General features: G+C 56.3%; 1 protein-coding gene across 2 annotated transcripts in view; it reads left to right on the forward strand.

Annotated features, from left to right (window-relative positions):
* Positions 1-10: 10 nt before the first annotated feature.
* IGLON5 (IgLON family member 5) overlaps positions 11-13,164 on the forward strand; it is a 16,088-nt gene continuing 2,934 nt past the window's right edge. Inside the window, exons 1-7 of one of the 2 annotated variants that reach the window (XM_019634183.1) lie at positions 11-139; positions 8,139-8,217; positions 8,870-9,102; positions 10,567-10,686; positions 12,042-12,176; positions 12,292-12,412; positions 12,957-13,127. In XM_019634183.1, the coding sequence (XP_019489728.1) occupies positions 61-139; positions 8,139-8,217; positions 8,870-9,102; positions 10,567-10,686; positions 12,042-12,176; positions 12,292-12,412; positions 12,957-13,127 (938 nt within the window). In that variant the 5' untranslated portion in view covers positions 11-60. The remainder of the gene's footprint in view (positions 140-8,138; positions 8,218-8,869; positions 9,103-10,566; positions 10,687-12,041; positions 12,177-12,291; positions 12,413-12,956; positions 13,128-13,164) is intronic. The other variant, XM_019634184.1, reaches the window with a different exon arrangement.

The raw sequence follows: 13,164 nt of genomic DNA on the forward strand, positions 1-13,164 counted from the left end.
CCTCGCGCGCCCCGGACCGGCCCCCCCTTTCCCCTCCCCCTTCGCGCCGCCGCTGCCGCGATGCCCCCCCCTGCGCCCGGGGCCCGGCTCCGGCTCCTCGCCGCCGCCGCCCTGGCCGGCCTGGCCGTCATCAGCCGAGGTACCGCAGCGCGGGGGGCGGGGAGCTCGGCCGGGACGCCCGGGTCCCGGGCGGGGACTTGGGGAAGGGGCTGCATCCCCGAGCGGGGAAGAGGAGGCCCCCGGTCTCGGAGGTCTGGCCCCGGGGGCGGGGGCTGCTTCCCCGGACTAGGAAGGGGATCCTCGGACGACTGGATTGATGCCCGAGGGATGATCCGCATCCTGGGGCCCCGAGCTTGGGCCCAGGGGCGGAGGTCTGCGCCTCCCGGCCAGCCAGAGGGTCGCGGACATGTCTCGGGCCTGGGGTCGGGAGTGTGCGGCGCCGGATCAGGGAGGGAGATCCAACGCTAAAGTAAGGGTCCCCGGACAGGATCTCTGAACTGAGTTGGGGTGTGGGGGGAGAGGGATGCCCCCTGGGGGTCTTCCTCTCTGCGTGGAGAGGGTCCCTGAGGGGGTCCTGGGCTGAGGGCTGGGGCAGGCGTTTGTGGGCAAAGGTGGGGGGATGGTGTCTTCCCAGGGTCAGTTGGAGGAGGGGGCAGGGGTACCCACAGACCTCTGTCCCAGGGCCAGGAAAAGAAGGGGACCCGGGCCTGGTCTCCTAGTTGGGAAGAGGCTGAAATTCTCCAGCTGGGTCGTCCAGGTTGGGGGAAAGTGTTGGTGTTTGGGGAGTTGCAGTTAGGTGGGGTAATGAAGATCCAGGAAGTTGGGTTGCTGGGCTGGGGACTCAGCTGTGGGGAGCTCTGGCTGGAATACCTGCATTCCCTGGGCTTGGACAGAGGAAGGGACAGGTTGAGAAGGGCATCAAGGGAAGGGTTAATGCAGGGTCAGAGTGTTCATCTCAGCCCTCCCAGTGGAGGAGGGGGCTGGACTGTGGAGCAAGAAGAGGAGAATGGAAAGTGGGGGGCTGGGGTGAACCAGGCAGTCTCTGGATAGAGGATGTGTAGCTGGACCTTGTGTCTTGCCTGCCGGGGCTGCAGCCCTGATGGTCCAGGAGATGCCCCCTGAGGAGGGGGGTGGAGAGAAAGAAGGCAGGAGGTTGGCAACAGGGTTAATTCAGTGCTTCTGGAGGATTCTTTCAGGCCCTGCCTTGAAACAGGGGTCACAGAGTCAGGGACACACGGTCAGGGACAGCCTAGAGCCCCCAGCAGTCTCAGTGAAGCAGCTGCTCTCTCTCTCCCGCCCACACACACCCGGTCTTGCACAGCCACATAAACATCACTGAGTCCAACCAGGAGCAGCACCTGCAGCCGCCCACAGTCACACCATCACGGCCCGTGCACGAAGGTCAGTACAGGCAGGACACAGGCCTGGGCCACAGTGGGTCTGAGCGTCAGTAGTCCCTCCCAGGTGCAGACAGTCTGAGTGCCCCTTCACGTGTGACCTGTCTGACTCACTGTCTGACTTTGACTGCCTGGTTGTGTCTCTCTCTGTCTCATTCACTTGTCTCTTTGGGTCTCTAGGAGTCCACCATTTCCAGAGGCTCCCTGGCTCTGGGTGACAGTGCATGTGTCTCTCTGTCTCTGGGTCTCTGTCTCTCCATCCCTGCTGGTCTCAGCAAAATTTCACATCTGTCCCTCCCTGCCTTTGGAGCTGCTTCCTGTTGTCACACCACGGGTGCCTCTCTGTCCCTTCCTGGCTCCCCTGCACAAACCTTGGTCCTCATTCACTTCTGGGAATTCGCGTCACTGACACCTCTCATTTTTCGCCTCTCCTTTCCTTGTCTCTGGCCTTCTGCCTTCTGCCTTCTCCCTCTCCTCCCCTCCCTCCCCTCTCCCTTCACTTCCCCCTACCTTGTCTCTCTCCCTTTACTCTCAAGATAACGCCCATTTCCCACTTTGCAGGACCCCAGAAACCACTGGTGTTCACACATCTTGGGCTGGGAGCTTAGTGGAGCCAGGAGGTGGCCAAGCGCTTTCCCACCTCTGGGCCTCAGCATCCCCACCTGAGAACTGAAGGCAGGAGGGCTTGGGGCAGGGTGAGCTGAAACAACCAGGTGGTGGAAAGGCAGCCCCACCAGCCTAACCCATCCACTTGACAGTTGAGGCTCCCTGAGAAAAAGCCCATGGAAGATACACAAAATTGCATCTTCTGTTTTTCACATTTTCCAAATTGTGGGAGGAATGCGTGCAGGTTACCAATCCATTGCAGTATGTATAAGAGCAAATCCCATAGCATCCTGGCCCCAGCCTTCCCAACCCACTGTCCAGAGAGACCCGCGTCAACAGCCCAAGCACATCATCTCACAGCTTTCTCTCACTTAGACAGTCAGTCAGAGTTCCGCATCTGTAAGGGATTGGTTTGTTTGTTGGTGTTTTTCCCAAGAGAAACAAAATAAACCCATTTTTCTGCAATTGACTTTTTTCTACCTCTCCGGTACCCATAGATATTGTTCTATCTTTAATTCTTTTTTCTACATTCTTTATGACAACACACACACACACACACACACACACACACACACACATGTAGCTGCCGCAAGCGCAGGGCAGGGCCAGTGTCCCCCAGGTTTCTGCCTCATCCGTTTATTTAGCGCATATTTACTGAGCTCACAGTCTCTGTTCCAGGCACTGGGGATCACAGGTACACAGCTGTGAGCAAGCCCGATGAAGTCAGTGGCCTCATGAAGCTTAGATCCTAGTGGGATGGAGAGAGATCAAAAAACTAAAACGAAACCTAGAAAACAAGCCTGCAAGTAAACAGGTAATTTCAGTGAGTGACAGGTAACATGAAGAAAATCAGAGGGACTTGGAGGAACTGGCCATGTGAGCTCAGGCGGTCAAAAGAGCCGTCTCTGCGCAGCTGAGAGTGGAGTTCAGACTGAAAGAAGGGGAGAAGTCAGCCTTCAAAAGGCCCTGAGGTGGGAACCAGCAGAAAATTTCTGCTGTTGGCTCAGTGTCTGGACTCCAGGCATCAGTGATGCAAAGGCCCCTGGGTTTCTAAGGTCAGCAGTGAGGAAGAGGGGTCTGGAGGCTCCTCCGTGGCAACGAGGTCAGGCCCCACCCCTTCTCACTGTTCTCCCCTGCCAGACCACACACCCCCCCCAACGTGTCCACACACTCCCTCAGTCCAGCCATACTTCTGCCACTGGCTCACACACACTCCTGAGCCTTGGGTTCCCCATTTGTGAGTTCCAGGACTGTGGAATCCAAGCATTCCCTCATTGGCGGTTCCCAGCTTTGGAGGGTCCCAGCTTCACGTAAGTTCCTTCCAGGAGAGCAGAAGGGTCTTACCTCTAACTCAAGGTCACCCAGTTGTTAGAAAGCCCCTTCTCTCTCAAGAGAAAGGAACTCATGCACCAGTGGCCCTCCTCCCTTGACTTATCAAATAGGCATGAGGGCCACTAGTCTGGACTGGCAGAGACTGCTGTGGTCCCTCCAGTTACCACTGGACCCCCAGACAAGCTGGCACCTGCCAATCATCCCCCCGCCCCGTGCAGCTGTTAGCAGGCACCTAACTGGCAGGTGCTGTGATCAACTCATTACTTGAATGACCTCTTTTCATCCTTCCACAACCCGATCCCACAACCCAATGAGGGAGGCACGGTGATCATCCCCATTTACAGGTGGGGAAACTGAGTCCCAGGGAGATTCAGTAATTTGGGCAACACAGAGGCAGAGCTGGGATTTGAACCTGGGCATCCAAGTTCCCCAGTCCATTCTTTTAAGGGCCTGCTTATGCTGGCTTGGTGGAGTCAGAGCGGAAAACAACAGGACATCTATATGTGAGTCACTGACTCAGGGGTGGGCGCTAGGCACAGAGCAACTTACAACCCAGTTTCGCCCTGACCTTCTTGTGCCCCAGTCCTGGGAGACTGACCCCGAACGAGGGATAGCAAAAGATGTTTTTTTAAAAAAGGAAGTGTGGTTTGGAACAGCTAGCATTTATTGGGCTCTTTCTGCATGCTAAGCACTGAGCTAAACATTTTGCTAGCATGTTCTTATGGAATCCCTCACAAAAAACCCTCAGAGGTTTTTTACTTTTCTCTCTTTTATAGGTGGGGAAACTGAGTCTCAGACTAGCCAGCAGGTCACCCAGCCAGGAAGTGGTGGGGCAGACATTCAATCTCTCAGCCCAGGCTGCTCAGGACTTCTTTATCCAGTGTCTAGTGACCACCCATTCCCTCTACAAACACTTCCCTGCTCTGATCTAAGCCCAGTTCTAGGGAACACAGCCAAGATTCAGGCCCTTGGAGAACTGGTCAGGTGGAAGAGGCACCCCTGGACACTGTCCCAGCTGTCAGAGGGTACCCATTAGAGAGAATGGAGACTCTGCCTTGAGCAGTCAGGGTGGTCCTCCTGGAGGAGGGGGCATTGGAGTTTGGGTCTTAAAGAATGAGCAGGAGTTCAAGAGTTGGAGAAGCATGTTGCAGGCACATCCATTTACATTCACTCATTCAACAAATATTTTCCAAGACCTTTGGGGGCCAGGCTGTATGCTGGGAGATGCTGGGGACACAGACCTGAGTCAGACCCAGGCTCTGCCCTCAAGAAACTTCTAGTCTGATGGGGGAGACAGACAGACAGTCACCATAGTGTGATCTGAGCTCTAATAGAGGTAATCCAGGCATTGTGGGGACACAGACCAGGCCTGGAGGGGCAGGGAGGACTTCCCAAAATTGAGTCAGAGTTTTCCAAGCAGAGGTCCCTCAGGGTGGACCTCATGTGCACTAGCTTGTTTATTTATACATGAAACATCTCTTGAGGCCGCCTGTGAGCCAGGCCCTGAGCCTAGCTATGCTGGAGGCCTGGAGGTGGTCCAGACCCAGGCCCTGCTCCAAGGGGCTCCCTTCTAGTGAGGGAAGCAGACCCTAACACAATCCAGGGTTATCAGGGCACAGACAGAGGGAAGGGCCAGACCCAGGGACACAGAGGGTGGTGGAGTGGTTAACCTGAACCCCAGCCCCATTTAATGAAGCTCAGAGAGGGAAAGGGACTTGCCCCAAGGCCACACAGCACGAGAGGCCTCCTGATCCTGGAGTCTGGGAATTGTGCAAGACAGGCAGACCTATGACATCAGATATATAGACATACAGACCAGGAATCAGAGACCCACTTGAAACATTCCTACATCACCCATCTCCTGGGACTGCCCTCACTCAGGCCCCAGGGTGTGCTGGGGACACAGAGATGGTCCACTGCAGGCTTTATCATGGGGAGGCAGACCAACCTGATCCAAGGACAGAGTGGGAGCTCGGTGGGCTCAAATGGGCCGTCTCTCCCAGGGGAGGCCCCACTGTACTACTCCCCTAGAGAAAGAGAAGCTTTCTGACAGGAAATGGAGGGACAGAGGGATGGGGAGAAAAGTGGGAGACTGACAGCTGGGCCCCATACACACTAGGGGAGGTGAGGCAGGGGAGTGACGCCAGGGCCCCAGACACCAGGTGTCCAGAAAGGGTGGGGCAGCTCTGAGTGTTAGAAAGACGCCTCTGGCAAGTAGTGCATCTTTCTGTCGGGACATTTGGTTAGGGTCCTGCCTGCCAGTGTGGGATCCTCACCCCAGGGCCCTGGTTTGTGGACCCAGCTCCTATGGTGGTTTCTGGCTGGAGTGAGGGGCTCAGCCCAGGAGCCCTGGGTTTCTTGAAAAGGCACCTTGGACAGCTCCCTCGTTAACCCCAGCCTGGGGCACTCCTTTAAACTGGGACAATGGCTGTCATGGTTAGGGGAGTGGGGGCGATGTGCCCCCTAGGGGGCATCTGGCAATGACTGGAAGCATTTTTGGTTGTCACCACCATGGGGTGGGAGGAGCTACTGGCATTTAGTGGGTCAGGGCCCCTTTGGTAGGGTACTGCCTTACATCTTACACTGCACAGGATGGCCCCCACAATGAAGAATCATCCAGCCCCAAACATCAGTGGTGCCAAGGTGGAGAAGCCCTGGCCTAGGATGTGTGTGACCAGGAGTATGACAAATCCGGTGGGGCGTGTATGTTGTACGGCCATGTGCGATCTGATCATAGGTGACAGTGTGACTGCATGTGCCCGATTCTTGGCCCAGAGCAGCCCCTTTGTATTTCAGAGGCTGTGACAATGTAGCTGTGTCATTACACAGGCTGTAGCTTCGTGCATGACTTTCCAAAGCGGGGGTGGGGATGAGCATGGCCCTCTGGCTGGAAGTATCGGTGTGGCCAATTAGGTCAGCGTGTGTGTGTGCATGCCTGTGTATGTGAGACAGCTCCCTGGGTAGGGCTGTGATCACGCGTAGACTTTGCACCTGTGTGTGGGGGGGGGGGGGGGGGGGGGGGAGGAAGGAGGAACTGTTGGTGTCAGTGTAATTGGGTCGTATATCGTGGGGTGATTCAGTGTGCAGTGGCTGCTTGGCCGGAGGCTGTCCCTCTGTGCCTGAACGTGACAACAGGAACGCCCCTGGGAGAGAGCTGTCTGTTCTAGCTGACCTTCTGCTGGGTGTGTGTCTGGGCTGTGTGTCACCATGAGTGTATATGGGCCTGTCGCTCTGAGCAGGACCCATCGCCTGTTCGTGTGATGGGGTGTGGGGCTGTTTCCTGGCCTGGCACTGACTGTGTGTTTTTCCTGGGCCCTGGTGGCCTTATGTGTGCCTGTATATGTGTCCATCCCCTAGCCGTCTCCTGCTGTTACCAGGGCTGTGTGTGGCAGTGTATTCTGTGCAGCTGGGGAGGGCAAGCCCCTTTCCTCTGTCCTGGGGTCTTCAAAGCCCAGGAGTGGCTGGGTAAGCCCAGGGTGAGGGGCTGCCCACTGCACTGGCTCTGCCCCAGCCCCATCCTGAGGGCCTGCTGATGGAGAGGGCTCCGGGGAGTCATTGGGGCAGCACTGGCAATTAATTCATCAGATTAATTAGCTCCTCATCCTGGGGCAGGGCAGGGCCCTCCCTCCCCAGGCGTCCAAGGTCATCCGGCCTCTCCCCAGCCTGGTGCCATCTCCATGTGATGCCGCCACTTGCCCAGCCCCCACTTCCTGGCTCCAGTCCAGCCTGCTGGCCACAATCCACAGAGATGAATGGGAGGGGGGTGGGAGCCCTGCCCGGCAATGGGGCCTGCGAGCTGCACTGGAGTGAGTGGGCAGGCATGAGCCTGCGCCCACAAGAGCATACCCAAGTGAGCACGGGCACACAGGTGTGTCTGTGTAGACGTGTGAGTCTGCAAAGGTTTGTGTGTGGCTGTGCCCCATGTCTAAGGATGTGTTTGTGTATCTCTGATAGATGTGTGTCCGGTGTATATACATATGTGTTTGTGTATGCATGTGCTTGCATCTGTGTCTGCAATGTGTGCACATACATGGGTGTTGAGTGTCTGCATGCAGCCGGTTCTGTGTGTGTCTTTCCATGTATTCCTGGACACACATGTCCACCTGTATGTGTCTGCATGTGTTGGTTGCAAATGTACATGTATCTGTGTGTATATATGAATCTGTGTACTCATGTGTCTGTGAATATGTGCGCCCATGTCCATCTGTGTGTATGTATGTATGTGTGTATCTGTGTGTGTGTGTTGGTTCCATATGTGTGTGTCTGCGTATATATATGTATTGATGTGTTCTTAAATCCATGTGTGTCTACACACTGTGAATATGTATGTGTCCTTGTGCACACATATACGTGCATGTTTGTGCACATACATCTGTGTACATGTATCTATGCATGTGTCAATGTGTGTGTCTCTGTACACAGTATCTGTGAATATGTATATGTGTGAAGGTGTGTATGTGAGTGTTGGTGTACATGTCTTGCACATGTACATGTATGTTTGTGTACTGTGACAGGGTGTTGTCTCAGTGTCTCTGGAGGTGTGTAGGTGTGTCTCAGTCCATCTGAGTCTGTGTGGGACCCTGGGAAGGTACGTGTTGTATGTGTCTGTTCTGTGTGTCTGCCCTGTGTATCTCTGGAAGCATCGATGAACGAGTGTGCAGGTGTGTGGGGGAACGTCTGTGTCTGTGAGGGCTTGTGCGTGTGTGTGTGTGTGCATGAGCACAGTCCCTGCCGTGCCGAGGGCCCAGTCCCCAGCCCAGGCCCTGCCACGCTAAGCTGACCCTCTCCCCGTCCTGTCCACAGGGCTGCTGTCCCAGAGCCTGGAGTTCAGCTCTCCCGCTGACAACTACACGGTGTGTGAAGGTGACAACGCCACCCTCAGGTACAGGGCTCGGAAGACCTCCCAGAGACTGGGGTCCTGCCCCCTCACCTTCCCTAAGGAAAAATAATCGTGACCTGAGGCACAGCCCAGCACCTCCCCATCGGGACAGAATCCATTAGGGGCATGGACTCTGGGCCTCAGTGTCCCCATCTGTCAAATGGGCGGAGGAGCAGTAACCACCATGTGGGTTGTTGTGGGGATCAAGGGCCTGTACACACACTGCACAGCACTCTGTGGCTGGTTATTAAAGAAGAGCCAGGATTATTTCCCCAGATGTCTGCCTCTGCCCACTCGGAGTCCCTGTCCTCTCTGGGGTTCTATCTTCCTCTCTCTTCGTCTCTGTCCCCTTCTTCCTGGGTCTTTGTACTCCTCTCTCTGAGTCCCTGTCCTTCATCTTTCTACTTCTCTGTTCCTCTCTCCCAGAGTGTCTGTCCTCCTCTTTTCGGGTCTCTGTGCACTTGGGCTCACAACTTTCCCTCTCTGAGGCTCAGTTTACCCACCTTAAAGTGGGCAGCCCCCTCTGCCTCACAGGGCTGCAGTGGGACCTGGAGATGCAATGGGACTTCCTCTTCCCCTTCCAAGCCCCCGTGATGGGAGAATCAGGCTGGGGTGGGGGAGAGAAGAACCTTCCACCCCTTGTCCTCCCCGGCAGCTGCTTCATCGACGAGCACGTGACCCGGGTGGCCTGGCTGAACCGCTCCAACATCCTGTACGCGGGCAATGACCGCTGGACCAGTGACCCACGGGTGCGTCTGCTCATCAACACGCCTGAGGAGTTCTCCATCCTCATCACCCAGGTGGGGCTAGGCGACGAGGGCCTCTACACCTGCTCCTTCCAGACCCGCCACCAGCCGTACACCACTCAGGTCTACCTCATCGTGCATGGTGAGCCTGCCTCCGGTGAAGCCAGGGGGCGCGGCAAGGGAGGGCAAGGGGAAAGGGACTCTTGTGTTTCCTGATCCCAGGATACACCCATGTGGAAGGTAGACACAGCCCCACCCTTGTGGCTTTCAGCCAGGGAGAGGGAGGCACAGTCAAACAGATAGTGACCCTTCAGCATGACAGCTTCTAGGGCGGGAGAACTACAGGGTGAAGGGAAGGTGTACTCACAGAAAGACAACATTCATTCACTCCATCTCATTTATTGAGCACCTACTATGTGCAGGCATTGCTCCAGGCACTGGAGATAGAGGAGCTGGGCAGGCTGTCCCCACCCCTTTGGAGGTGACTTTCCAAGGAGAGGCAGCTTCCCAGACACCATGTCTGAGCTGAGACCTTCAGCTGGGTACAGAGCTGGTGCCAGAGAAGGAATGGCACGTGCAGAGGTGGGGCAAGAGAATGAGTGAGATGTGCAGAGGTGAGTCCCGCGTGGCGGGATGCGCCAGAATTCAGAGCAGAGAGATGGGGCTGGAGAGATCCACAGAGGGGTCAGGAGGCAGAGAGAGCAATGAGGCCGCCTCAAGCAGCATCAGAAGTAGGCTGGAGGGAGGGCACACTCGGAGAGACGGGAACCCAGACACAGGGACAGCCCAGCAGGGACATGACAAGCCCCACTCGGGCACCAGACCATCTGGGTTCCAACGTCAGCACCACCACCCACCAGCTGAAGGACGCTGAGCAAGCAGGGTGGTCTCAGACTCCTCACATGCATCAAATCTAAGACGTCGTTAATTGGAAAGGGGACCTTTATTTTATGCTCTGCTAGAAAGCAAAAAAACCTTGCCAATTGAACTCTGGCATCCTGATTAGAGAAATGATCAAATGGGGTAAAAACAAACAAACAAACCCATGTGTTAAAATTGATTATAGCCACATCTATCCCAGAGGGTGGTAGTGAGGGTTTAATGAGTTAATTTTTATAAAACACTAAGAACAGGGTCTACCACACAGTAAGCACCATATGAGTATTTATTAAATAAGTTAATTTTAAATAATGAAAGAAAGAAAAAGAAAGAAAGAGAAAGAAAAGAAAGAAAGAAAGAAAGAAAGAAAGAAAGAAAGAAAGAAAGAAAGAAAGAAAGAAAGAAAGAAAGAAAGAAAGAAAGAAAGAAAGGAAGGAAGGAAGGAAGAAAGGAAGAAAGAAAGAAATGGGGAGGGAGAAATTCAGAACAGAAGATAGAGAAACCAAGTTAGGATGAAGGTAGAGAGAGAGACTGAGAAAGAATGAGGAAGACCGAAGACCAGCAGTTAGACAACAAGCCAGATGCAGAGGCAAGGGAGAAACACAGAGAAATCCTGCAGAAAGTTGGGGGGAATGTCAACTGGACTCCTGGGTCTGAAGGAGGAAGGGACTGGGGGCCAGGACTCCCAGGTCCAGCCTCTTGCTGACCTCTCACCCCACCCCCACAGTCCCCGCCCGCATTGTGAACATCTCCTCGCCTGTGACAGTGAATGAGGGGGGCAATGTGAACCTGCTTTGCCTGGCTGTAGGGCGGCCAGAGCCCACGGTCACCTGGAGGCAGCTCCGAGGTAAGGACCCCACCCCTGGCCCAAGACCCCTTCCCCCACTCCGCACTTTGGGCCCCCCGTTTCCCTATATCCTTAGCTAGATTCCAGAGTCCTCTTTTCCCCCATTCCTGATCCCCTGAACGCTTGTGATGACTTGATTTCCCCCTCCCACCCCGATCCTGTTATTTCCCCAGCAGCCTTAGAGCCGTCACCCCTTGCCATCCAGGTCTGGGCCATTTCCTTCAAATCACTTGCTAGACCCCAGCTTGCCTCCCCACCCCACCCCCACTCCATCCCAATACCCCCAGTGTCTCCCTCCCCCAACAGCCACAGGATTCTCCTGGACTCAGATCCCTGCCATTAGATGGCCTCAGCCAGGTCACAGCCAGTGGTCCCCGCCCATGTTCGTATTTCCTGGTCACATCACTACATCTCTGCTGGGTGCTCCAGCCCAGTGGTTGTCAAAGTGTCTCCCACCCCCAACCAGCGGCATCAGCATTACCTGGGGACTTGCCAGAAATGCACATTCCTGGGCCCACCACAGACCTGATGAGTAGAAACTGCCACCCCCCCAAAAAAAAAAACCAAAAAACTGTTTTAACCAGCCCTTCAGGTGATTCTGATGGTCGAGCTGAGAAGCACTGCTCTAGGCTATCCCCAAACAGGGTGTCAAGGTGCCTGAACGGTGACTTCCCAGATCCTGACAACGCCCCCTGCCCCTTTTACCTGGATCTCCACCACATTTCCCAGATCCCCAGATCCTCATTCATTAGGTCATCGGAGACCAATGGACACTGGATCCCCTGAGACCCCAAACTAGGCCTCAGGCCCTGGACCCTCCCCCGCTGGGTCACCTGAGCCCAATCCTGGTCTTGAGCTCTTGGCTCCCCAAATGCCCTAAGTCCCAAAGGGTCTTCTGAGCCTGGTGATCTGTCCTAAGACCCCAGATACGCAAATTGCTGATCCCAATCTCCAAATCCAGATTCTCTGAACCCCAAGGGCTAGATCCCAGAACTCTGGACACTCCCTCATTGGGTCTGCATTTCCTGGATCTTTCGGAGCCCCAAGATCCTGGGAGCCTCCCCACTGGGTCCTCAGAGCCCCGTGATCCGAGTCATGGGCTCCCAGATCCTTGGATCCCCTGTACCCCCAAACTTTAGGACGCTCCCCACTCCCAGAGCCTCACTCCCTGCCCCATCCCTGGCAGGAGACCGCAGGCCCCTCCACTTCCACAAGCCCCTCCTGTCTCCCATTGACCCTGGCACTCCAAGCCCTGCGGTGCCCACCCCGCTGATGTGTGTCCGTGTTGTACCCGTGTTGTCCCGTGTTAAGTGTTTGTGTCCGGCCCCACCCCCTCCCCTTCCCAACGCCCACAGATGGCTTCACGTCTGAGGGCGAGATCCTTGAGATTTCTGACATCCAGCGGGGCCAGGCTGGGGAATACGAGTGCGTGACTCACAACGGGGTCAACTCGGCGCCGGACAGCCGCCGCGTGCTGGTCACAGTCAATTGTGAGCTCCCCTGCCACTGGGTCCCTGGGGAGGAAAAGAGGGAGGAGGGGCTGGGGGCAGCGTCCCTTATTTCCCACCCGGCTGGGAGAATTCGCTGACTCTCGCCCCTCGCCAGATCCTCCGACCATCACTGATGTGACCAGCGCCCGCACAGCCCTGGGCCGGGCTGCCCTCCTGCGCTGCGAAGCCATGGCGGTGCCCCCCGCGGACTTCCAGTGGTACAAGGATGACAGACTGTGAGGACAGCACCGGGGTGGGCCGTGGGAGGAGGGTGTTCCTTGCTACCTTGGACTGCCCCCATTGGGGGGGTGGAGGGGGGGTGCACGCGGAAAGTAGCTGAGTCCTAGGTCCCAAGAACTGGGGGTGGGGGGAGTCCAGCTTCTAGGTGATGGGGTCCACTGAGGCCCAGCAAGATTGTGGAGACTTTCTGGAAACTTGGGTCCCACGATGATGAATGCTGGAGCCTGGTCTCCTCCAGTCTCCTCAAGCTATTCAGGAAGAAGGTCGGGGAAAGCTTTAGGAGACCCCTGGGCTGGGATCCAGCAGGGTCTGGGAGCCCCTAGAGATTAGGGGCACAAACCAGGAGAGTCCAGCGTCCCTGAGGGGCAGGGGTGCCTGGAGAGGGGCATCGGTGGTTGTGGCCTGGGATCCATCAGTAGCTAGACTCCGAGGCCAAGGGTCTCTGGAGTCTCCCGGGAATCCGGGAGCCTGAGAGTCGGGGGGTTGGGCTCTGCGTCCCGAGGGGATCCCGACCTGGTCCCTGACCCAGGTCCCTGGCAGGCTGAGCAGCGGCACGGCCGAGGGCCTGAAGGTGCAGACGGAGCGCACCCGCTCAATGCTTCTCTTCGCCAACGTGAGCGCCCGGCATTACGGCAACTACACGTGTCGCGCCGCCAACCGGCTCGGAGCGTCCAGCGCCTCCATGCGGCTCCTGCGTGCGTCTGAGCGCCGGTCGGCGGAGGGGCGGGGCTTGGACGGAGGGGGGGGG

Source organism: Hipposideros armiger, unplaced genomic scaffold, assembly GCF_001890085.2.
Source record: "Hipposideros armiger isolate ML-2016 unplaced genomic scaffold, ASM189008v1 scaffold_1531, whole genome shotgun sequence".
Taxonomy (NCBI): Eukaryota; Metazoa; Chordata; class Mammalia; order Chiroptera; family Hipposideridae; genus Hipposideros; species Hipposideros armiger.